At 38.1% G+C, this 25,939-nt stretch overlaps 1 protein-coding gene across 5 annotated transcripts in view; it reads left to right on the top strand.

Moving 5' to 3' along the window:
- The window catches only part of CCDC126 (coiled-coil domain containing 126), a 50,119-nt gene extending 30,277 nt beyond the window's left edge, over positions 1-19,842 (top strand). For all 5 annotated transcript variants that reach the window (XM_059395690.1, XM_059395693.1, XM_059395691.1 and 2 more), the window contains one exon: positions 18,044-19,842. In XM_059395690.1, the coding sequence (XP_059251673.1) occupies positions 18,044-18,228 (185 nt within the window). In that variant the 3' untranslated portion in view covers positions 18,229-19,842. The remainder of the gene's footprint in view (positions 1-18,043) is intronic.
- The last annotated feature ends 6,097 nt before the right edge of the window (positions 19,843-25,939 follow it).

Here is a 25,939-nt window from a genome sequence, read left to right as displayed (position 1 = left end):
CGAGGTGGGGTTTGATTCCAGGACCCTGGGATTATGACCTAAGCCGAAGGCAGAGGCTTAAACCCACTGAGCCAGCCAGGCACCCCTTTCATTTCTTTCTTTCTTTTTTTTTTAAAAGGTTATTTATTTATTTGACAGACAGAGATCACAAGTAGGCAGAGAGGCAGGCAGAGAGAGAGGAGAAGCAGGTTCCCTGCTGAGCAGAGAGCCTGACTCGGGGCTCGATCCCAGGACCCTCGGACCATGACCTGAGCTTAAGGCAGAGGCTTTAACCCACTGAGCCACCCAGGTGCCCCTCATTTCTTTTTTAAAGTAGGCTCCTTGCTCAGTGTGGAGTCCAGTGAGCGGCTTGAACTCATGACCCTGAGATTGAGACCTTAGGTGAGATCAAGAGTCCGTTGCTTAACCAACTGTGCCACCCAGGTGCTCTAACCCCTATTTTCATTGGTACCCAGGGTAATAATCCCTGGGCCTCTTAAGAACCCCACAATTTTGTGGAGGTAATCAAATTGCTTCTTGGTTTTACTTCTCTTTTAAGATCCAACATTTTCAGTTCTGGTAAGTCAGCTAACACTTATCCCTCTGCTTTCCAGCTTGTGGAGTTGTGTTGCTATTGTCTAATCTTCTGTTATCTTTGGCCTCGTGGTATTATGCTTAAAAATAAGAAAGAAAGAAAAAGAGAGCAAAAAGCACCCTTACTGTTCTGTGGAGTATCCATGTAGCCAAGATTCAGGAGTGTGAGAGGATCTGGCTCTGGGGAGCTGAAACAGACCAGGCTCTGCTACTCACCCTGACAAAATACAGAGGCAGAGACATGAGCGGTGGTGAAAAAAAGAAGGGAATTTATTTCAGTGAGGCCACCACTGGGAGACACTGAAGTAGTGTCCCTAAGGCTGTCTCCAAAATACCGAAAATGCTTCAAGGTTTATAAAAAGAAAATGTGGGACAAAGTTTGGTGGGTACGTGCAGGTAGACAGTGAAGATTCAGTTGGTCATGGTCTTGGGGTCAGTCATGTAGGGTCTTGCTGGCTCAGGGCAATTCTTATACTCGAGGGGGTAGTTTGGGTTCCCATCATGGGATGCTTTGTACACAAGATCTTTTGCCTGAGTTAAGAGATAAGCTGGAAAGAACTTAATCAATTAGAAAGTACAGACTGAGGTCAAAATGGAGATGGTTGAAGTCCTCTTTCATCCAGTCAGCACAGGTTAAATGTCTTTTTTTCAGTTTACCATCTTTATCTGGGAGTGTCCTGGACACTTTCTATTTTTCTCCTCCCCTTTATGACAGTTCTTAAGAATTGATGGGGGTTAGCCTGCATTTGCTCTTGAGGATCAAATTTAGATGACTTAGAGATGAAGGAGCTGGTATACACTGAGATGGAGGTACTTGTGGCAGATAGAGATGCAGAAATTACCTTGTTTTGCATTCTGCTTTGTCTGAGGATACTAATAGAAACAATGAAGAAGCAAATCTTTTAGAACGAAAGAAATATTTGAAAATAAATTCTTTCTATTTGAGCAAAATAACTGTGATATTTTAAAGGCTAGCAGCCATCTGTGCTGTGCTACCCAGCTGTGCATAACAACTTTTTTTGAAAGTAATCATCAGAGGTATTTACATATGGTATTTGATAAACTTTTAAAATTTAATATATGGTGTAAATATTTCTGTGTCAGTGAATATATACCTACATCATTTAATGGCCACATGGTATTTAACCAATTCCCTGAAATATTACTTTACATATTTCTGATTATAAATATATGTTTATTATAAACATTCTAATATTGCAGAAATATACAACATAGATAAGCAAAAGTAGGGCAGAGAGAATGTCAGTTAATTTGGCCCATGTTGAGGTAGCTGTACGTTTCCTTTAAGGGCTAAATAGTAAATATTTTAAGATTTGTGGGTCATATGGCTTCCATTGCAATACATGAGCATAAATGTGTTCCAGTACAACTTTTATTTACCAAGATAGTCAGCCAACCAGCTGTAGTTTGCCTATACTTGGTCTAGCACATTGTTTGATTTTGAACAAAAATGCAGTGTACTGTGGACACTAGTTTGCAGCTTATCTGTTTTTACTTAATCACTGTGAGTATCTTTCCATGTTATTACATATATGACTATTATCCTTTATAATGACTTAATATTGTTTCATTTTATAAATATTCCTTAAACTGTCCTCTCACTGCTGCCCACTTATTTTGTAATGATGGATAATTTGTTGCTAACTTCTTTTGTGCTTGATTCAGTGCTGCAGTTGTATGTATGTTTGTATGGTCTGAAACATATGTGTGAGTATAAATGTGTGGTTATTTCATGTTTGTGTGAATGTTTCCGGAGAGTAGATTTCCTAGAAGTGGAATTTTTTGGTCAAGGATATGCATATTAAATTTAATAGACATTTGTGAGATTGTCCTTCAGAATGGCCCCACCAGTATGCATTTCTACTACCACTCTCCCACCAGTGTGAAAGTGCCAGTTTCTCCACACTACACCAATTTTATTTAATTCTTAAATGACCTCTAATTGTTGGCTTTTGCATTTCTATATAGGAGAAGTTAAAAGATTTTGTTTGTTGGCTATTTGTGTTTTTTTGTTTGTGTGAATGAATTGTTTATATCCTTTGCCAATTTTTCTGCTGGGAAATTTCTTAATTGACTGATTCTTTATAAAGACATTAATGCTGTTATTATGTGTTGCAAAGTTTTTTCCTTTGGTTTTAGTTGAATAATAACTTGGTATATTGTTTTAAAAATTCATGTAGTAGAATATGTCTGTCATTTTTATGGTTTAGTTTTATGCTTAAAATTTTTTCTCCAGGGGTGCCTGGGTGGCTCAGTGGGTTAAAGCCTCTGCCTTCGGCTCAGGTCATGATCTGCAGGGATCTAGCCCTGCATCAGGCTCTCTGCTCAGTGGGGAGCCTGCTTCCTCCTCTGTCTCTCTCTCTGCCTGCCTCTCTGCCTACTTATGATCTCTGTCTGTTAAATGAATGAATGAATAAATAAATAAATAAATTCCTGGTAATTGTTTAAAAAAAATTTTTTTTTTTCTTCCAAAGCTTACACTGTAATATGGTTGGGAATTTTTGTTTTTGTTCTTACATTTATGTCTGTAATGTAGTTGAGATTTCTGGTGCAAGCAGTAAGAGATGCAGGTTCTTTTTTTCCAAATTAGGTAGCTGGTTGGTCTAGATTGATTACTTGAATTCTGGTCTTTTGCTCCATTAATTTGACATGGCAATGTAAGTTACAATAAAATGGGAATTTTACAAGTTCTGGAGTATTTGAACCTTTAGCCATCTATAGAAACAATTTTGCTTCTCATTGATATATTAAAAAAAAGCTAGTCAATCAGAAATGTTTATTGAAAGGTCTTATTTTCCTAGTTGGGAAAATAAGCATAAGCTAATTTTTAAAAAGATTTTATTTATTTGAGAGAGAGTGTGTGATGAGCATGAGTTGGGGGAGGGACAGAGGGAGAAGGATAGGGAGATACAGACTCCCCACCTAGCAGGCAGCCTGACTTGGGACCTAATCCCAGGACCCCAGGATCGTGACCTGAGCCGAAGGCAGATCCTTAACCGACTGAGCCACTCAGGTGCCCCAAACAAATTTTTTTTTTTTTAAGATTTTATTTATTTATTTGACAGACAGAGACTACAAGTAGGCAAGAGAGGCAGGCAGGGAGAGAGAGGAGGAAGCAGGCTCTCTCTGGAGCCAAGAGCCCGATGTGGGGCTCGATCCCAGGACCCTGGGATCATGACCTGAGCCGAAGGCAGAGGCTTTAACCCACTGAGCCACCCAGGCGCCTCAAACAAATTTTTTTTTAAGTGCTACTCTACAGTGGATTGTTACTATTGCAAAGGTCATAGGCAGATCAATTCAGCTTTATAGATCACTGTAAATTTTGAGCAGTAACTGCTTTCTCTGTAACATAAACTCATTTCTAACTGCTTTGTGTCTTTTTCTCAATATTTTTAGTCTTCTCTGATGTCATTTTGTTTTTTCCCATGTAACATCTCTTGGATTCTGGGTTTTGTCTTGAATAGTGAATTGGGGATCCTTACTCTGAGCTTTACAGCGACTGTTAATAGGACACTTTGCAGTTGATGCATGGTTTCCTATACTGTTCCTGAATCTGTATGAATACTAATGTTTTATCAGTACAGGCTTTCTCCCTCTAAAGACTGACCATGCTTTGTTTAAAGAGTTTTAGTTTTATTGTCTACCAGTGTAGCTAAACATTTAAAAAAAAAAAACGGACTTGAAAAATATTTTGGGAGAATTAGAGAACAATTTAATGTGATATTTAAATACTTTTCTGCAAATAAGTTAACAAATAGTTGTTCTTCTATATGAGTCTATAAAAAATTCCCTTTAGAAATGGAGGTTAAAATTTCTTAATTAATTTTTTAGATATGTAAGTTATTATGTAAGTAATGAATGGAAACAGTGCTATAAACATTTTCAGAAAACAAGTTGCTACAGAATCCTTTTTTAAAGATTTTATTTTTGAGAGAGAGAGAGAGAGCAAGCATACAAAGCCGGGAAGGGGTAGAGGGAGGGGCAGAAAAAGACTCTCTGCTGAGTGTGGAGCCTGATGCGGGGCTGGATCCCAGGACTCAGAGATCATGACCTGAGCTGAGGATAAATGCTTAAATGACTGAGCCACCAGGTGCCCCTAGAGAATATCTTTTAAGGTTGAAGAAAATCAATTTAAAAAGTTTCCCTAAACTGGGGACTTTGGGAAGATGGGGATTCCTCCTTTCCCTGTTCCTGTGCTATCCATTTTTCCTTATTCCCATTTTTCCTTATTCCCATTTTAAGTACAACTAAAAACTCTGGATATTTTATATAAAACAAACGGATCTAGAAGAGAAAAAGTCAGAGTGGCTAGGGACCTCAGGACACAGTAGTTTGATCCCAGTGTTTTTGTTTCTGTTTTTTTTTTTGTTGTTTTTTTTTTTTTTAAGATTTTACTTTTTTATTAGAGAGAACAGAGCAAGAGAGATCACAAGAGTAGGGGTGGAGGGAAGTAGGCTCCTGCCATGAGCAGAGAGCCCAAATGGCGCTTGATCCCAGGATGCCAGGATTATGACCTGAGCCAAAGGCAGATGCTTAACCAACTGAACCACTGATGCACACCCGTTTTGTTTTGTTTTAACCTCATATAATCCGGACTTAGAGCTGAAGAAGCCAGTAACCTCCCCAACAGAAACCTGTTCTTGTAGCTAAGAAAGGGAGAGCTTGGCAAGACAGAAAACTTTTAGACAATAACAATTCTCCAGCCAGACATCACAGAAAAATACTGTGCCTGTACCACCACCTGCATGAGCAAAGACCAGATGGGGAGCCTATGTTTCCACCCTGGTGATGCTATAATGAGGCATCCAACATCCCCTCCCTCATGGTACCAGTGGAGACCACGTGGGGAGCCATGACTTCCATGCTCACCTGGCAGTAATGAGGTCCCCATCCCACACCCTCTTGAGTGATGTCAGAGAGTCTTAATGGAGAGTCAGGACTTTCACTATTGCCCAGTAGTCTGGAGGCCATCCCCAACATAGTATTGGTGAAGAGTTCTTGGGGACCTGGAACTCCTACTTTCATTCAGTGATAAGGAGCTCACCACTCTCAGGTGACAGTGGAGGCTAAATGGGGAACTTAGACTTCTTCCACTTGCCAGTAGTAAGGGAGCACCTCTCTGCCCTTCCACAGTGATATCAGAGAAAACCATGTAACACAGGAGGTTTAAATAAGATAGAGGATCTCGTACACTAATATGTAAATGTCCAGTTTTTAAATATAAATCACTTGTCATACCAAGTCATACCAAGAATTGGGAAAATTTAAAATTAAAAAATTTAAAAAAAAGAATTGGGAAAATCTTTAAATGAGAGAAGATAATCATTGGCAGGTGTTAGAATTATCTGAAAAAGATATTGAAAAAGCAGTCATTAAAAATGCTTCAGTGAGGGTGCCTGGGTGGCTCATTTGGTTAAGCAGCTGCCTTCAGCTCAGGTCATGATCCTGGTGTCCCAGGATCGAGTTCCATGTCGGGCTCTCTGCTCAGTGGGGATTCTGCTTCTCCCTCTGACCTCTCCCCTTTTGTGCTCTCTCATTCTCTTTCTCTCTCTCAAATAAATCTTAAGAAAAAAATGCTTCAGTGAGAAATTAATGAACATAGAACAAATGAAAAGATAGCCTCAACAAAGGAATAGAAAGTCTCAGCTGATAAATAGAACATATAAAGAAAAACCAAATGGAAGTTTTTGAATTGAAAAGTACAGTAATTGAAATAAAAAGCTTAGCAGATTGACTTAACAGAATGGAAATGAAAGAATCAGTGAACTGGAATATAGAACAATATAATTACCCAATCTGAACAAGAGAAAAAATAGACTTGGAAAAAAAACCCCAGAGATTTAAAAACCCATGGGACTATAACAAAAGATGTAACATTTGTGTCATTGGAGTTTTGGAAGGAGTGGAGAATAAGGGCAGAGCCGGAAAAGTACTAAAAAAATAATGGTTGCAAGCTTCCTAAATTTGGTGAGACATAGGTGATTGAACCCTAAGTAGGGTAAGCCCCCTATAATCCATGTCAAGATATATCATAATTAAACTTCTGAAAACTTAAAGAGCAACTAGAAAAAAAATCTTAAATGCAACTAGAGGAAAAAAAATGACACCTTATTTATAGTGGAAAAATAATTCAAATAACAGTCCATTTCTCATCAGAAACCACTGAGGCCTAAAGGAAGTGACAAAATATTCTTCAGGTGCTGAATTCAGTACAGAATTCTAGGGGCACCTGGTTGGCTCAGTCAGAAGAGCATGTGACTCTTGATCTTGTGGTGTTGAGTTCGAGCCCCATGTTGGGTGTAGAGATTACTTAAATAAATATATTTTTTAAAGTAACAGATTTCAGTAGCCAGTGAAAATATCCATCAGGAAGGAAGGGGGGATACCAAGGACCTTCTCAGATGAAGGAAAAAAGTAGCAGCCCTAATCTAAGAGATAGCAAAAGTAAGTACTATAAACAGAAAAAAATGAAAGGAGGGACCTTGAAACTATCAGGAAGGAAGACAGAACCCAGCAAATAAAAATAAGGGTAATTTAATAGATTTCTTCTTCTTGAGTTTTCTAAACTATGATGGTTGAAGCAAAAAATTATAACATGGATGTGATTCTAAATGTATGTATAGGAAATATTTAAGGCATTATAAATGGAGTAGGGTAAAAGGATGATGTATTAGGATTTTCTAGAGCAGAGAGAGATTGTTGGACTTTAAGAAATTGGCTTATACTATTGTGAGGGCCAGAAAGTAAAAATCTGCAGGATAGGCTGATAGACTGAAAATTCTGGCAAGAGTTGATGTTACAGTCCTGAGTTTGAAGGCAGTCAGTCTTGAAGTAAAATTCCTTCTATTTCAGGAACCTCAGTCTTTTTTTCTTAAGGTCGTCAGCTGATTAAATGAGGTCCACTCACCTTATATTGAGTAATCTGCTTTACTTGAAACCTACTGGTTTAAATGCTAATCACATGTTAAAATGCCTCACAACAACATGTAGATTGGTGTATTTTCTAGGCACTGTAGCCTAGACATAAAATGACATAAATGCCTCACAACATGTAGATTGGTGTATTTTCTAGGCACTGTTGCCTAGACATAAAATTGACATAAAAAGAACAATCAACGGTAAAGAGAGGTGAAGCTTATTTATTTCACTCAAGTAAAATGACTGTGATAAATTAGGTATATGATGTAATATCTAGAGCAACCACTAAAACTTTACAAAAAGATATATTCAGAAACACTACTGATAAACTAAAAAAAGAATTCTAAAAAAATATTCTAAGTAACCTACAAGAAAACAGGAAAAAGAAAATAGGGATGTTAAAAACAGAAAAAAACCCACCCCAAATTAAGTGGCAGACTTAAGTCCTAATATGTAACAATTACATTAAATATAAATATTCCTTTTTTTTTTTTTTTTTAAGATTTTAATTTATTTGAGAGTGAGTGAGACCAAGAGAGATCATAGAGGGAGAGGGAAAAGTAGTCTCCACTGAGCAGGGAGCCCAATGTGGGGCTAGATCCCAGGTCCTGAGCTGAAGGTCAACTGAGCCACCTATGTGCCCCTAAATATAAATGTTCTAGATATACCAGCTAAAAGACATTGGCAGACTGGATTAGGAAGTGTGACCCAAGTATGTGCTCTCTGTAAGAAACTCATTTCAAATTTATTAATATTGGCTGACTGAAAGTAAGAGGATGAAAAAAGATATATCATACAAACATTAATCAAAGGAAAGCAGGAGGGGTTCCATTAATATCAGATATAGCAGACTCAGGGCAAAGAAAACTAGCAAAGTCAGAGAAGGACTTTGTATAATCATAAAAGGGTCAAACCACCCAGAAGAAATAATTCTAAATTTGTGTCTACAAAGTGGTAGAATTAAAAGGAGAAATAGGTAAATCCATAATTATAATTGAGACCTTAAACACGCCCCTATTGGGAACTGATAGAACTTCTTAGAAAATCTGCAAAGATACAGAAGATCTAAAGAATATAATCTAACCAGTGGGATCTTATTTATGCATGTAGATGCTCCATCAACAGCAGCAGAATATACCTTTTTTTTTGAGTCCTTCAAATAGTTACCAAAATAGATCATATGGGCCATGGAACAAACCTCAATCCATTTAAAGTAATTAAAATCATACAGAGTGTGTTCTCTGACCACAATAAACTCGGACTAGAAATCAATAATGGAAAATGTCTAGTTGGAAACGAAACAATACATTTCTAAATAATCTATGGATCAAAAAAGAAGTCTGAAGGGAAATTTAAAATACAATATAAAAATTACGGGAGCGGGGAGCTTGGGTGGTTCAGTGGGTTAAAGCCTCTACCTTCGGCTCAGGTCATGATCCCAGGGTCCTGGGATCAAGTCCTGCATTGGGCTCTTTGCTCAGCGGGGAGCCTGCTTCTTCTTCTCTCCGCCTGCCTCTCTGCCTCCTTGTGATCTCTGTCTGTCAAATAAATAAATAAAATCTTTAAAAAAAATTTGGGAGCTCTGTAACTATTAGGGACATTTAATTTATAGTTTAAGAACTCCCCAAAAGAAATCTCTATGTCCAGATGGTTTCACTGGATAATTCTGTCAGAAGTTTAAATGGGAATATCAATTCCACACAGTCTTTTCCAGAAAATAGGAGAGAACATTTCTCAGTTCATTTTATGAAGATAGTATAATCTTCTCCCCCAAATCAGATAAAGATAGTTTAAGAAATGAAAACTAGGGGCACCTGGGTTGCTCAGTGTGTTAAGCCCCTGCCTTCGGCTCAGGTCATGATCCCAGTGTCCTGGGATCGAGCCCTGTATCTGGCTCTCTGCTCAGCAGGAAGCCTGCTTCCCCCCTCTCTTTCTGCCTGCTGCTCTGCGTACTTGTGATCTCTCTCTCTTTCTCTGTCAAATAAATAAAATCTTAAAAAAAAAAAAAAAGAAATGAAAACTATAGACCAATATCTTTCAGGAATAAAGATATGAAAGTTCTTAAAATAGCAAACAGAGCTCTGCCACATATAAGAGGAATTTTTTAAGATTTTATTTACTTATTCGAGACAGGGAGAGGGACAGACTCGGGTAGAGCACAGACCCGTATGAAGAGCTTCATCCCAGGACACTGAGATCATGAACTGAGCTGAAATTAAGAGTGGGTTGGTTAACTAAGCCACCCAGGGACCCAGAAGTTAACATCAAGAGTAAGTGGTTTATATTCCAGGGATGCAGCCTGGTTCAGTTTTTAAAATCAATCAATGTAGTTTATCATATTAACAGGCTAATGAGAAAGAAGTAGAGTAGGTATTACTATGAAAGGGTAATAGGGATTTTTGTGAGATGGAAGTATTCTGCATTTTGACCGTATTGATGTCAGTATTCTGGTTGTAATGTTCTATATAGTTTTATAAGATGTTACCATTAGGGGAAACTCGGTAAAGTTACAGGAATTTCTGTATTTATTGCTTTCTACAACTATATGTAAATGTATAATTATCTCAAAGTAAAAGAGTTATTTACCATTAAAAGGCAAGCCAAACCTATGAAATGAGTAGTTTTTATATTCTAAATATGTTAAAGCAAAGTTAATTTCAGAATACCTGTTAGAAGTGATTTTGATGTGGCTGTTTAAAATTTAGCTTATTCATTTTTTTTTTTTGAAGATTTTATTTATTTGAGAGCGAGAGAAAGTGAGAGAGAGCATGAGAGGGGGCTAGGGTCAGAGGGAGAAACAACTCCCCACTGAGCAGGGAGAACATTGGGGGACTCAATCCCAGGATCCCCCGGGATCATGACCTGAGCTGAAGGCAGTCACTTAACTAACTGAGCCACCTAGGCATCCTAAAATGTAGCTTATTTATGGTATATATCATTTAATTAATAAGTTCATTTTTCAGCTTTTCTCATTTAAGAAAAATTAGGCTTATTTTATGTCTCTAGGCATTTAATTTTTATTTAAGATTTAACAGCAACATAGCCAAATCTGTTCATGAGGTCTAAACAGTGTGTCTTATATTTTGAAGTAAAGAAGTAATAAAATTTTCATTGAATGACACGATTTATTCAGCACTCAGTGGGAGAAGGTGGCCGTATTAGAAATGTAAAAGATTTGGGGCGCCTGGGTGGCTCAGTGGGTTAAGCCGCTGCCTTCGGCTCAGGTCATGATCTCAGAGTCCTGGGATCGAGCCCCGCATCGGACTCTCTGCTCAGCAGGGAGCCTGCTTCCTTCTCTCTCTCTCTGCCTCCCTCTCTGCCTACTTGTGATCTCTCTGTCAAATAAATAAATAAAATCTTAAAAAAAAATAGAAATGTAAAAGATTAAACAATTAATGTACATTTAATTATAGAGTTTATGAAGTTTTTGAAACCACTTTTACTTAACAGTGCTGTCTTTGTTCAATTTAAATTAGTTCATATTTCTTAGAAAGTATTCTTTTTTTATTGTTAGTAGCTTCATCAAAGTAATTCACTTTTATAATTCAGAAGAGACTTCTAAGCTTTCTTCCTTGTACCATTAAGCTGATGTTGTCAATGGTAAAAGATCAGTTTAAATTTGAAAAACATTAATAAGGCAAAGTTCTTGCTTTATATATTAAATACTTTCAGTAGTCATTTTGCATTTTACTACATTTTGTTCCTTTTTTTGTGTACATACTTGGTTATCTTATTTTATATCTGCCTGTCTTCTATGTAATAGATTTGAGGCAGCTCATAAGCATATTAACAGTAAAACCTATTGAGATACAAGTAAGAGATAAAGCAGAGAGACCCTAAGTATGGGGTTTGTGAAGGCATGTATATTTGCAGTTTGTGTGCTGGTCTAGGGCCTGGTTGCCTTCAGATTTGTTACTTACCCTTTCTGTCTTCTGTTTTGTATCTCAAGGAAGGTTGATTTGAGTAGGTAGTGTTTCCCAAGTTCCCAAATTAGTGAGCTTCTGTCTGGGTTTGGCCAGTGGGGCATTGACAGTTCGGAAAGTAGTAGGAAGGGAAAGGCCTTAGGGTATTTTTCTCCCCCTGTCTCTGCCTCCCTTTCTGCCTCCCTCTCTTTCATAGTTCCTGCTTCTCCTAGACTGCCTGCCTTGGCTTTATTTTCCACTGGGTGGCCTTGGACTTGGGCTCTGGTTACATCACTGCTTTCTCCCTATGTTCCATAAGCCGTGGCATGATAGTGGCTTCCTGCTGTGCCTCATAGTCCCTGATTATGTTTAGTGTAGTTAAAATCTTTTTATATGCAATATTTTTAGTATATTTAATAGCATTATATCCTCCTTTTGGTTTTTGTGTACGGTGACATAATTGGGCTAGGTATAAATTTTGATGGTATCTCTGTCTTTGTCATAGCTTATTTTTTCTTTCTTTCCTTTTTCTCTAATCTATTTTGATCTATTTGATTAATCTATTTGATTTCTTCTTCCAGAATAGGGAAACTTAAAGCAGAAGTAGAACCTTAAAGGGTCTTATTTCCCCAGGGCATCTGGATGGCTCAGTTGGTTAAACATCTGACTTCCAGGTTATGATCTTGGGGTCCTGGGATCGAGTCTCATATTGGGGGTGGTCCATGCTCAGTGGGGAGTCTGCATCTCCATTGCCCTGTGCCCCTCCTCTGCCTGTGCTCTGTCTAATAAATAAACAAATGCTTTTTTTTTTTTTAAAGCGCTTTATTTCCTAAATCTGATCCTTTACATCAATCTCAACAGTGATATCACCTAACAAACACATGAATCAGACATTCAGGAAATGTTTATTTCAAGAATTTGTTGAGTGTCCATTGGGTGATAGGTATCAAAATGGTGAGCTGAGAGTAAAAGGATGGATGTGATACCTCTTTCAGGTAGCTTTTAGGGGTTCTCAAAAGGGGCAGGAAAGGAATTACAATTGCCAACACCTTCAATGATAAGGCTTTATGGAAAAGTACTGTGGACTCCCATATAATATAAACATGTAATTCCCATAAATATGTAATCCTATCAGATGGCAACATAAAATTATATTGTGAATTTAGAGAAAGGGAATTTTGGTACATTAAAATAATTGCAAGTTCAGGAAACAGTAGTTTTATTTTTGTTTGTCAACTAACTGATTTTATATTATGGAGCAAAATGGTTAAAATCTGAGCTTTTTGTAATGTTTTATTAAAACAGTTGATTTTAGGGATGCCTGGCTCAGCTGGTTAAGCCTCTAACTCTTGATTTCAGCTGAGGTTATGATCTCAGGGTTATGAGATTGAGCCCTAGATAGGGCTCTGAGCTGGACATGGTGGCTGCTTGAGGGTCTCTCTTTCCCTTTGACCTTCCCTCTCATGCATGTGTGCCTGTGTTCTCTCTTTTTCTCAAAAAATCAAACCAAACCAAACCAAACCAAAACAAAAAACAAAAAACCAAACCAAAAACCCAACCCCAGTTGATTTTAGAATATCTGGAAGGGTATATTTAACAATTTAGGACATTTTTAAAGTAAAATTACCATATAGATGTTTCACATTAGTTCTGCCTTTTCCTTTGATTGTTATTAAACTGTAATTCCAATCAATGATTAGGCTGTACCTTTGTAATTCAGATCATACCTCAGCTTGGTGTCAAACATCCTAGGGCTTTAGCTTCATTTCATATTAACATGCTGATAGACAACTCCCGCCTCCACACCAGTCTGTTCTACCTAGACCTTTCTGGCCTATGTTGCTACCTCTTCAAATATACAGGAAGTAACCCACAGGGAAAACAGATCCTTTAGTATTGTTGCTGAAGGATTTTTAAAAAATATTTAATTCTCTCCTATTTATCTAATACTATTGTAACTCTTGATTGGAAGGTCTTAAATATTGTTTCCTCTTCCTGGTCTTTTATTTTGAAAAACTTCAATCTACAGAAAATTAGGGAAAATTGTATAATAAACATCCAATATCTTTCATCTGTACACACCATTTGCTAAAAACTAATCTGTATTTGTTTTTATTTTTCCTCCTCTCTACAAATGTATATGCTCTTTGGGGTACAGTTTGACATTTCATCCCTGAGTACTTCTTGTCACAGGATTTTTCTTATACTTTTTTTTCCTTAACTATTTCCACCAAATTAGAATATGTAAGTTCTTTTGATGAATGATGCCAGAAGATACACTTCTTGGGAAGTCTCATTCTTCCATGCCTAGACTTCCTCCAAATAAAGTTTTCCCCTCACTTTATCTTACATTGATTTTTTTTGTTTTATTTTTCATAAGTATTTTCTAATTTTTTAAATTTTTTTTATTTTAACGATTTTATTTATTTATTTGTCAGAGAGAGAGTGAGCAAGAGTGAGCACAGGCAGAGTGGCAGGCAGAGTCAGAGGGAGAAGCAGGCTCCCTGTGGAGCAAGGATCCCGATGTGGGACTCTATCCCAGGACGCTGGGATCATGACCTGAGCTGAAGGCAGCTGCTTAACCAACTGAGCCACCCAGGTGTCCCTCTAATTTTTTTAATAAGCATTTTCTAATACCCTCTACCACTACCCACCACTACTACACTCACTACTCCTTTCTGATATTTTTTCACTTTGTAAACATTGTGATATATATATATAACACAAAATTTGCCATTTTAACCATTTTTAAAGTATATAGTTCAGTGGCATAAATTATAGTCATAGTGTTGTACAACCATTACAAATAACTTTCTGAAACTTCCATCACTCTAAACAAGAAACTAACCATTAAGCAAGAACTTACCATTTCCCCATTTCCCTGGCCTTTGGTAACCTGTAATCTACTTTCTGTCTTTATGAATTTGTCTATTCTAGATAGTTCACATAAGTGGAACCATATATTTATCCCTTTTTCATCTGGCTTTTTTCACTTTGTATAATGTCTTTAAATCCATCCATGTTGTAGCATGTCTCAGAACACCATCTGTTTTGGAGCACCTGGGTGGCTCAGTCAGTTAAGTGTCTGACTCGATTCTAGCTTAGGTCATGATCGTAGGGTTGTGAAATGGAGCCCTGCATGGGGCTCTGAGCTGGGAACCTGCTTAAGATTCTCTTCCTCTTCCTCTGCCCCTCTCCCATCTAAAAAGAAAGAACATCTTCCCTTTTTATGGCTAAATAATATTCCATTACATGTATATACCACATTTTGTCAATCTCTTCATCTATTGGTGAACACTTGGGTTGTTTCGACCTTTGGGCTATTGTAAATATTGGTGTACAAGTATCTCTGAGTCTCTTTTCAATTTGGGGGAATGTAAACAAACCTAGGAGTACAATTCCAGGGTCATGTAGTAATTTTATGTTCAGCTTTTTGAGGAACTGCCAAACTGTTCTCTGCGGTGTCTGTACCATTATATATTCACATCAGCAGGGTATGAGAGTTCCAGTTTCTCCGTATCTTACCAGTGCTTATGTTCTTCTAAAAATTTTTTTTGTTGAAGTATAATTAACATATACAGTGTTATTTTATTAGTTTCCAGGTGTACAATATAATGATTCAACAATTCTGTATGTTACTTAGTGCTCATCAAGATAAGTGTACTCTTAATTCTCTTTTATCTATTTTACCCATCTCCCCTACACACCACCCCCTGGCAACCACCAGTGCTCCGTATTTGCAAATCTATTTTTTTGTCTCTTTTTTCCTTTGATCATTTGTTTTGTCTCTTAAATTCCACATGTGAATGAAATCATATGATATTTGTTTGGTATTTTTCTTTTTCTGTCTGACTTACTTCACTTAGCATTATATTCTGTATCTCCATCCATGTCATTGCAGATCATGAGATTTTATTCTTCTTATGGCTGAGTAATATTCTATTGTATATATAATACATTTTCCTTATCCATTCGTCTGTGGATGGACACTTAGGTTGCTTCCATATCTGCGCTATTGTAAATAATGCTGCAGTAAACATAAGGGTGCTTATATCTTTTCAAAGTAATGTTTTTGTTTTCTTTGATACATACCCAGTAGTAGAATTACTGAATGATATGGTAGTTCTATTTTCAATGTTTTGAAGAAACTCCATGCTATTTTCCACAGTGGCTGCACCAATTTGAATTCCCACTAAGAGTGTATGAAGGTTTCTTTTTCTCCACATCCTCACTAACACTTTTTTTTTTTTTTAAAGATTTTAGTTATTTGAGAGAGAATGAGCAAGAGAAAGCATGATAGGGGGAAGATAAGGGGGAGAAGCAGACTCTCTGCTGAGCAGGGAACCCGACATGGGACCTGATTCCAGGACTCTGGGATCATGACTTGAGCCGAAAACAGTTACTTAACCAACTGAGTCACCCAGGCGCCCAATAGCTCATTGTGGGTTTTTTAAAATTAAAATTTAAATTTTTTAAAGATTTTATTTATTTGAAGGAAAGAGAGAGCATGAGCAGTGGGGAGAGGGAGAAGCAGGCTCCCTGCCAAGTGAGCAAAGAACAAGTCCTGATGTAGGACTACTTTCCTGGACCCCAGGATCATGACCTGAGCTGAAGGCAGATGTTTAACCGACTAAGCCACCCAGGCACCCCTCTCATTGTGGTTTTGATTTACATTTCGTTTCCCTGATGATAAGTTATGTTGAGCATTTTTTCATGTATCTGTATGTCTTCTTTGGAAAAATGTCTATAATGGTCTTCTGCCCATTTTAATCATTTTGTTTTTTTGGTGTTAAGTTGTATAAATTCTTTATATATTTTGGATATTCACCCTTTATTGGATATATTATTTGCACATATCTTCTCCCATTCAGTAGGTTACCTTTTTTATTTTGTTGAAGAATTCCTTACCTGTGCAAAAAGCTTTTTATTTTGGTGTAGTCCCAATACGTTAATTTTGCTTTTGTTTCCCTTGCTGGAGAAGACCTATCTAGAAAAATGTTTCTATGGCCAATGCCAAGAAAGTACTGTTTATGTTTTCTTGTAGGAGTTTAGGTCTTACATTTAGGTTTTTAATCCATGTTGATTTTATTTTTATGTATGATGTTAGATATGGTCCAATTTCATTCTTGCGCATGAAGCTGTCCAGTTTTCCCAGCACCATTTGTTGAAGACACTTTTTCCTATTGTGTGTTCTTGCCTCCTTTGTCATGGATTAATTGACCATATAAGCACAGATTTATTTTTGGAGTCTCTCTCTCTGTTCCATTGAGCTATGTTTCTATTTTTGCTCCAGTACCATGCTGTTTTTCCCTTTCTTTGATTATAGCCATCCTAGTAGGTTGAAGTGGTATCTCATTGTGATGTTGGACATCTTTTCTTGTGCTTATTATCCATTTGCATATCTTATTTGGGGAAATGTCTATTCAAGTCCTTTGCTCATTTAAAAAATTGGGTTCTTCATTCTTTTGTTGTTTAAGGGTTCTTTAGATATTTTTGAGATTAAGCCCTTGTCAGATACACGATTTGCAAATATGCAAATATTGCAAAAATGTCTTCCATTCTGCTTGTTATTTTCACTGTCTAGTTAATGTTCTTTGATGTCCAAAAGTTTTAAATTTTGACGAAGTCCAACTTTTTTTTTTATTTTGCTTGTGCTTTTTCTGATCTCTCTGTAACAGAACCATCAACAAACTTATCAATTGTTGTTAGATGTTTGTTAGGGCTTGACTTGCTTTTATTGTTGAGGATCAGCAAAAAATAACAATATTAGTTGCCACTTACTGAGTACCTCATATGTACTAGGTGCCTTTGGGAAGCTTGAAAAAACAATTCTAAAGAAGAGTCATAATTTCATTCTTTCCAGGTAAATCTTATCAAAACTCCTTAACCTCTCAAGGAGATACAAACTTTGCTGTCATCCTGGAAGAAATTTACGTCAGTACCACTGCTAGTATCTGTGGCATCTGCCCTGAATCCTGGGCTCCCCCACTCATACACCCACTTCAGCTTCTGGAGGATCCAGGTTTCTTGTTTCTGCATTTCTTTGAATTTCTTGCTGAGCTCATCTGGTTTTTACCTTCTCTGCCTTGTCTACAGTCATCTTTACAAACTGCTTAAGAAACTCACAGTACATGGGGTTCCTTCCAGAGGGAATAAAATTTTGAATCAGACTTTAAATGTATTTGATTGCACTAGAAAAGTGAGTTACACCTTATAACTCTTTATAACTCAACTCCTCTTTTAGGAAGCTCTGTATGTGATGCCATTGATTAAAATTGGGGCACCTAGGTGGCTCAGTGGGTTAAAGCCTCTGCCTTTGGCTCAGGTCATGATCCTAGGATCCTGTGATCAAGCCCCTCATCGGGCTCCCTGCTCGGTGGGGGGCCTGCTTCCTCCTCTCTGCCTGCCTCTCTGCCTACTTGTGATCTCTGTCAAATAAATAAGTAAAATCTTTAATTAAAAAAATGTTAGGTTTTTCCTATGTGTAGTATGAGTGCTTTGTCTCTAGTATATTTTCTGTCTGATGACTCAGTAATATTTCACTTTCCGTTCCCTGTTTGGACTAGAAAAATACAAATATGAAGTGCTCTATCAGTGTTTAAATAGTTTATTCTGATTTCTTCCCCTAGCGGATCTGAAAAGAACAATCGCTGTCCTTTTAGATGACATTTTACAACGCTTGGGAAAGCTGGAGAACAAGGTTGACTATATAGTTGTGAACGGCTCGGCAACCAACACTACCAATGGCACTAGTGGAAACCTGGTGCCAGTCACCACAAATAAAAGGATAAACGCATCTGGCAGCATTAGATAGCAGTCGAAGGTCACGTGTGCTGCTACATCCACCATGGAGTATATCCTATGGCAGAAAGCTTTTCAGTTGCTGGCTAGGATAGAATAATACTGTACAATAAAAGCCCCACGCGTTTCTGAGGAATGTGCTGGATCCACAGAACTCTAATTCTGTACATAAATTTTAAAAGTTATTAGTTTGCTTTCAGGCAAGTCTCCTCGATGCTGTACTATATCCGTAAAGGGAATTTGGTAACATGGTTGATGTAGTAAGCAGGTAGGTGATCTTTGTATAAATCTTTTGTGATTGAGATCAAGGGGAACCAAAAACACTGAAAGTCATGGGTTCATTTCTAGAAAATATTTATTTAAATATATCACATGTTTTTTAGGCAAGTGGAGAATGTTGTTATTGAATCATTTTGTCATTTGTTCTCAGTAGGTGTAACTGTTAGACTAATACTATTAGAAAATGTGCTTACTTCAGTACTATATTTTGTTACTCAGATTATGAGCAGAGAAAGGAAGTATAATGTTGAAAATAAGGTTTTGAAGTTATGACCCAAAGAATGTCTTCATTTGCACTATCCTTCAGAATAACTGGAGGTTAATTATTGTATATTTTGAAAAATTACATTTGTGAGGGTATAATCTTGAAATGGTTAATAGCCACTGTCTATAACCTCGTCTAAACATTGAGACAATTAAGTAACAAAAAAATACTAATCTCTAATCTCATACATTACATTTTCTTACATATATCCTGAAGAATAGAAGATATTTTTATGATGAGATTAAAAATAAGTAAAGTATTCATGATCTTTCACATACATGAATATTAATTAAAAAGTTTAATCCTTTGAGTGTCTGTGTTATGTGGAAAGTACATTATTTCCTTGTTTGGGTAAATTTTGCTTTTGTTATGTTGGCAGTGGAAGGGGAGACTGGGATATTTGTGAGACTGGGATGCTTAAGGTCTTTAGCTGGGTGTATATAATAAAGGTATTTGTGCTGCATTAAATTGCTTGGAAAATGTTGACATTATATAAGAGTATCTGGCTTTATGAAATCGTGGATTGTGTAACAGATACATTAGGTATTCATTTTATATAATGACCACTTAAAAACAGTTAAGAGCATTTAAAATATAATTTAAGTTATGAAGATTGACTCTTCAGGAAAACAGCTATTGTATATAGCACAAGAGATCCTAATCTTGGATAATTCTAGGATAGAGCAAAGTACACCTTTATTTAAATTTCCTTTGTAGCAAATTTAATTGCCATATGGTGCCCTATATTTCATAGTATTTATTCTCTATAATAACTGCTTAAGTGCATCTAGCTTCTAGATTTAGGCTATATTGAATTTAGTTTTGGATATTGTTCATTATAATATGCTACCACACATAGTAGCAATAATTATAATGCTTTATTAAAATAAGTATGAGAAAATACTGTTTCATGAAAGGTAACTTTCTAAATTCTTTTCTGTATACTTTATGTGAAGAAATTAATTCCATACCATTGCTGGGTGAAGTTTGGAGTAATTGTTCAGTCTTACTAGATGTGGACATTTTTGTTTTTTGTTTTTGTTTTCAGGGATGAAATAAAATATATTATTTGTACTTAACAAAGTGTTATAAGATTTTTTCTTTAATGGGTGTTGTAGATTTAATATGTGGTAAATGATTGAAAGGAATCTTAGATAAACTGGGGTTTTTCTCCTATCAACTGCAGATACCTTTTTTGAAAGAACACAATCCCTGGTGGCTCAGTCAGTTAGGTGGCCAGTTCTTGGTCTTGGCTTGGGTCATGATCTCAGGGTCCTGGGATCCTCAGGGTGGTGAGATTGGGCCCTACATCTGGATCCACACTCAGTGTGGAGTCTGCTTGAGATTCTCTCTCCTGCCCACTCATGCTCTCTTTCTCTCTAAAATAAATAAATCTGTAAAAAGTAAAAACTCAATAGTAAACTTCAACTTGAGGGTACAAACCTAGGAACCACCTCTGATCATAATCCCCAGACTTGGTTCCGTCAGTTCCTGAGCTCAAACTCTCTTATCATGAACAAGGCAATTTTCCATTTTTTAAAAAGATTTATTTATTTGAGGAGGGAGAGGGAGAGAGCAAACCCTCAAGCAGACTCCCCACTGAGCATGGAGGCTGCCTGGGGCTTAATCTCAGGACAATAGTCAGACACTTAACCCACTGAGCCACCCAGGTGACCCTACTGTTGAGTTTTTTTTTTTTTTTTTAAAGATTTTATTTATTTATTTGACAGAGAGAAATCACAAGTAGATGGAGAGGCAGGCAGAGAGAGAGAGAGGGAAACAGGCTCCCTGCTGAGCAGAGAGCCCGATGTGGGACTCGATCCCAGGACCCTGAGATCATGACCTGAGCCGAAGGCAGCGGCTTAACCCACTGAGCCACCCAGGCGCCCTACTGTTGAGTTTTTAAAAGTCCTACAATAGTATTTATATTTTCCATTAATCAGAACATCAGCATAGATAGGCCATCACTAAACATTCTAAAAACTTTCAGATTCATTTCAGAGTTCCTTTGGGTTATTTCAGAATATCTTTAAGGGAGTATACTGGCAAAAAAAAAAAAGTCATTTAAACATTATTTCACATAGTTAATGATACCTTGGGTCTCATTTGTCTTCAAGAAATACTTACGACCTTGACTGTGGAGTTAGGTAGACTATAGAGGCTCAGGTGTAACTTTTTTTTTTTTTTTTAAGATTTATTTATTTTAGAGAGAGAGCATGTGCACTTGCGCGCTTGTGCATGTGGGGAGGATGAGGGGCTGACAGAGGGAGAGAGCGTCGCAAGCAGGCTCCACCCTGAGTACGAGCCCAATGTGGGTATCAATCTCCACCCTGAGATAATGACCTGAGCCTAAACCAATGGACTGTGCCACCTAGGTGCCCTTCAGGTCTGCCTTCCAAGTGACACCATGTTCTTCCTTCTTTTGAATTTATAGAATATGCCTCATCTTATTTCTGTCTCAGAAGGCTAACAATGTTAATAACTTACATAGGAACCTGACTTGTATGTTTGGTTTAATTGCAAACTGTGTTCCATTTTTAACCAAACACTTTAAGCTGAATAGCTATCAATGTCGTTATAATGGTTTCTTTTTCCTTTTTTTTTTTTTTTTTTTTTAAGAGAAGTGTTTCCTTGAAAAGGGGACATGATGTGGGGCTTCCTGGGTAGCTCAGTAGGTTAAGCCTCTGCCTTTGGCTCGGGTCATGATCTCTGGATCCTGGGATCGAGTCCCGCATCGGGCTTTGCTAGGTGGGGAGCCTGCTTCCTCCTCCTCCTCTCTTTCTCTTTCTCTCTCTCTGCTTGCCTCTCTGCCTACTTGTGATCTTTCTCTGTCAAATAAATAAAATCTTAAAAAAAGAAAAGAAAAGGGGACATGATGTAATGAAAGAGACATGAATAAATGAATGAATGAATGAATGAATTGAAACAATTTTTTAAATAATTGAAAGCCCTGAATGATTCGTAACTTTTGGTTGGGGGAAATGGTAGAGTTTATCTTTTGAGAGAACTAAAGAACTAGAGAGTAAAGAAATGAATATGAAAATGAGAATAAATACAGAAAACCAAATGGAGGGACAAATCTGACATCTTTCTGCCTATAGATAACTGCTGTTGACACTTTAGTATATAACTCATCTCTCCTGCCCACACACACTATTGTCTTACCATTTCTACTTAAAATAAAATCCAGTGTTCTCACTGTGGCCTGAAAAACCCTAATTTGCTCCTGTCTGCCTCCTTTTTTTTTTCCCCCCAGAGATTTTTATCTATGTATTTGACAGACAGCAAGAGAGGGAACACAAGCAGGGAAAGTGGGAGAGGGAGAAGCAGGCTTCCCACTGAGCAGGGAGCTCAATGCCAGGCTCGATCCCAGGACCCCAGTGCTGGGCTCGATCCTGGGACCCTGGGGTCATGGCCTGAGCTGAAGAAAGATACTTAACAACTGAGTCACCCAGGTGACCCTATAAAGGTTTTTCTAAAAATGTTTTTAAGGTTTTACTAATGTCTTTCAAACATATTTCCAGAATGTCTTTAGGACCTCCTTTGAGTCCTTAGGTCGAGTATAACTTCATGTTGCTTGTAACTGATGATTAGCAGCATTGTTCATTCGAGTAAAACATCTTTTAAAAAATATTTTATTTATTTGTCAGAGAGAGAGAGGGAGAGAGCATAAGCAGGCAGAGTAGCAGGCAGAGGCAGAGAAGAAGCAGGATCACTGCCAAGCAGGGAGCCCTATTCGAGGCTCGATCCCAGGACCTAGGATCGTGACCTGAGCCAAAGGTAGCCACTTAACCGATTGAGCCACCCAGGCATGCCAAGTAAATCATTTTTCATTTAACTTTCTCAGGTGCTTAATTCATCCACCTACTCATCCTTTCTTTAATATTTACTAATTTTTCAGACAAAGAGATAAACTATGGTTCTGAGCAGTCTTTTTTGGTGGGAGGCTATCACGGTAGACATAGTAGCGGGGTTGAGGGAAGAAAACACTTTGAGCCATGGGTGTTTGGGAATTTACACATAACATTAGGTTATGTTCAATTTTGAGATAAATTTTTTTTGTTTGCTTGTTTCTCATCTTCATGAGTTTGAAAGGAGAGTTTCTTTTCTTTGAATCTGAATTGGGAATTTCAGTCTAAAAGCCTTGAGTGGCTGATTAAAGCAGAAGCAGGGAGGCACAGAAAGGGGACTGCCAGGTAAGGGCCCTTGGCTTGCCTCCTTGTGGAAGCTCTACACCTCCTATATTAAAATTATTCAAAACTGGGATGTGCTCTGGGAGGAAAGCTTTACGGCAGGAAGGATTTGGAGGATTTGTTTTTAATAATGCCTCCTCCATTCATTGGGATCATTATGGTCATGTGATTATTGAGCAGCTACTAAGGACTGTGCCGTGTACCATGCTCTTCATGCACAGTATCATGTTTGATCTTCAAAACAACTTTGTGAGGTTCTACTACTCCCCTTTTCTAGATAAGGGTGCAGAGAAACTGGGTATGGGGGCTGTGGTCACAGATCTTAACATACAGCAGAGATTCAAACCCAAAAGATGCAATTGACCACCATGTCTTACCCTCTGTTCTGCTAATCTCGGTTTAAGTACATTCCATCTTGTTCTAAGGGCATAGGAATTCCTCTCCTTTGATTCAAAAGAGAGATCTGCTTCTCTCTTCACTCCATACTTGGTTCTTAGAGGCCTGGGTCAACAGCACAGTCTGCAGGGCATCATGCAATATGCATTTGGCGCCTGATCGCCAGGGTTTGGGGATCAGAGGAGGTGAACTCATTCCTGGAGATCTGGTTTGGAGCACAAGGCTACTGTATTGGGGAGTTTATAAACGAGCCTGCTATGCCATAGTAGTGTCTCTTACATCCAATCTTAGAATAAAGGGAAGGGAGGTCTTGGCTCATTGCATATTCTTCCAGGGTGAACAGGATCTTCTCAGTCTACCCTCAGGGCCATTTCTTGTGCCCACCATGGGATTCAGGCTGCCATCAACCCACCTACAGCAGTTCTCTGTCACCATAAAATCTAGTACTAAGATTTTATTCTCAAGGCTCAGGGATTTTTCTGGTGCCAAAATACTTAAATTTTCCGGTTCCTAGAGGCTAGACAAAGTGGACTTCAACACCACTCTCTTGGTCTATTTTCCTCCTTATAATCTCTTTAGGTTTAACAAATGGACCTGATGACTCTGGAAGAAATCTGAGATTGTCTCAGTAACGACTTGATAGCATCTGATTTAAGAGTTTCACATAGTATCTCTTGAGTTTTCTAAATTTTAACAAAGCCTTAAAAACACCTAGCCATTTCTCCAAAGTTTGCCTGTTGATTTGAGAGCATTTTATTCTATTTTTAAAATACGTATTTGTTTATTTGAGAGGGGGAGGGGAAAAGGAAGAGAGAGAGAGAATCCCAAGCAAACTCTGCTGAGCAGGGAACCCAAAGTAGGTTTGATGTTTAGACCCTGAGGTCATGACCTGAGCAGAAACCAAGAGTTGGATGCTTAATCTGTTGCACCACCGGGCGCCCCAAGATTTGAGAGCATTTGAAATTACAGAAGCTCTGGATCCACCTGTGCTTTCTGGTCCACACACCAGTCATCAGACTGGAATTGACCTAAACAGTTACATGGAAATCCTGCTTTTGAGCATTGTCCATTATTACTCACCCCATACTTTTTCTTTTCTTTTTTAATTTCACTTATTTATTTGACAGACAGAGATCACAAGTAGGCAGAGAGGCAGGCAGAGAGAGAGAGAGAGAGAGAGAGGAGGAAGCAGGCCCCCCGCTGAGCAGAGAGCCCGATGCGAGGCTCCATCCCAGGACCCTGGGATCATGACCTGAGCCAAAGGCAGAGGCTTTAACCCACTGAGCTACCCAGGTGCCCTATTACTCACCGCATATAATATATGGGGAGTTGTTTGGTCTTCCCCTGAACCTGATGTATTTAAAAAATGTAAAGAATATAAAGACTGCTTATGGCTAACTGTGAGTGCCTTTTAGCTACAAATACCCCTCTCTTCTTAGCTTCCAGGCTAAGAAATGCTTGGAGGAAGAAAGCTGGTAGAAGCTGGGGGGAGGGTGTTTTTGATATATTAATGTAGTTTATTCTCCTTTTCTCTTCAGACAGGCTGCTGTCATTTTCTGCTTTGGAAAATAACTAAGTGGTACTTGGAATTAAAGTCTCCCAGGGAAAGTGGTATGACTCTTGAGAATTTTAAGATAAAATCACTTTCTCTCTCTCCGCATGACTTAATTCTTTTTATCTTCTTTCCTAAATATCATGTATTAAAAGCAATATTGGGGGCTGCTGGGTGGCTCAGTGGTTAAGCATCTGCCTTCAGCTCAGGGCATGATCCTAGGGTCTTGGGATTGAGCCCCGGATTGGGGCTCAGCGGGAAGCCTGCTTCTCCCTCTCCCACTCCCCTGCTTGTGTTCTCTCTTTCACTGTCTCTCTCTCTCTGTCAAATAAAATCTTTAAAAAAAAAAAAAAAGCAATATTGGATTTTAAAACAGTACTAAATAACCATGGTGAAGAGCAGAAGAAAGGTAGCTCTTTCTCTGTTTAAAACAAATGACTTTTCTGACACAGAGTGTCAGCTCAGGGCCTGAGAGACCACAGAAGTAGTTGTTCTGCCCAAATTTTCCTGAGGCTGAAAAAGAAGCCAAGGCCACAACTCTTAAAGGAGGCAATTTTTCCTATTGTTGATTAGGACTCAGTTAACTTCACCAGGGAAATGACTGCCTTGGATCCTTCTTTGACTCTCTGGGAGATTTAAGCTACACCTTCCATCCCTCTCTTCTTGGAGGTGTCTGCGCTTCACATATATTGGTGCCAAAGTGGGAAGAATCAGTTTCTTCACAACTCGGGCCAGAAGGAAAGTATTTCCTTTGCTTCTGCAAAACCAAAATAACTAGTATTTCTTGCCTGCAATGAGGCCTGAGTGCCAGTCACTTGGGAATGGTGTTCCAAACCTAGGCACTGCTGGGACCCTTCCGCCATCTTAGAAGGTAATGTTGGAATTCCAAACTGATGAAGCCCACCCCAGAACTGGACCTAAGTCCTATTGTTTCCTCTTAGGTTTGCCTCTCCTGTTTCCCATCATACAGTCTAGATTTGTTCCTTTCCATTTCCTTGCCTGCAATGCTTGGTCCTTTTCTTTGATGTACTCTCTCGTT

This window comes from Mustela nigripes, chromosome 4 (genome assembly GCF_022355385.1).
Source record: "Mustela nigripes isolate SB6536 chromosome 4, MUSNIG.SB6536, whole genome shotgun sequence".
NCBI classification, from domain to species: Eukaryota; Metazoa; Chordata; class Mammalia; order Carnivora; family Mustelidae; genus Mustela; species Mustela nigripes.
This window is presented reverse-complemented; position numbering and strand designations above follow the sequence as displayed.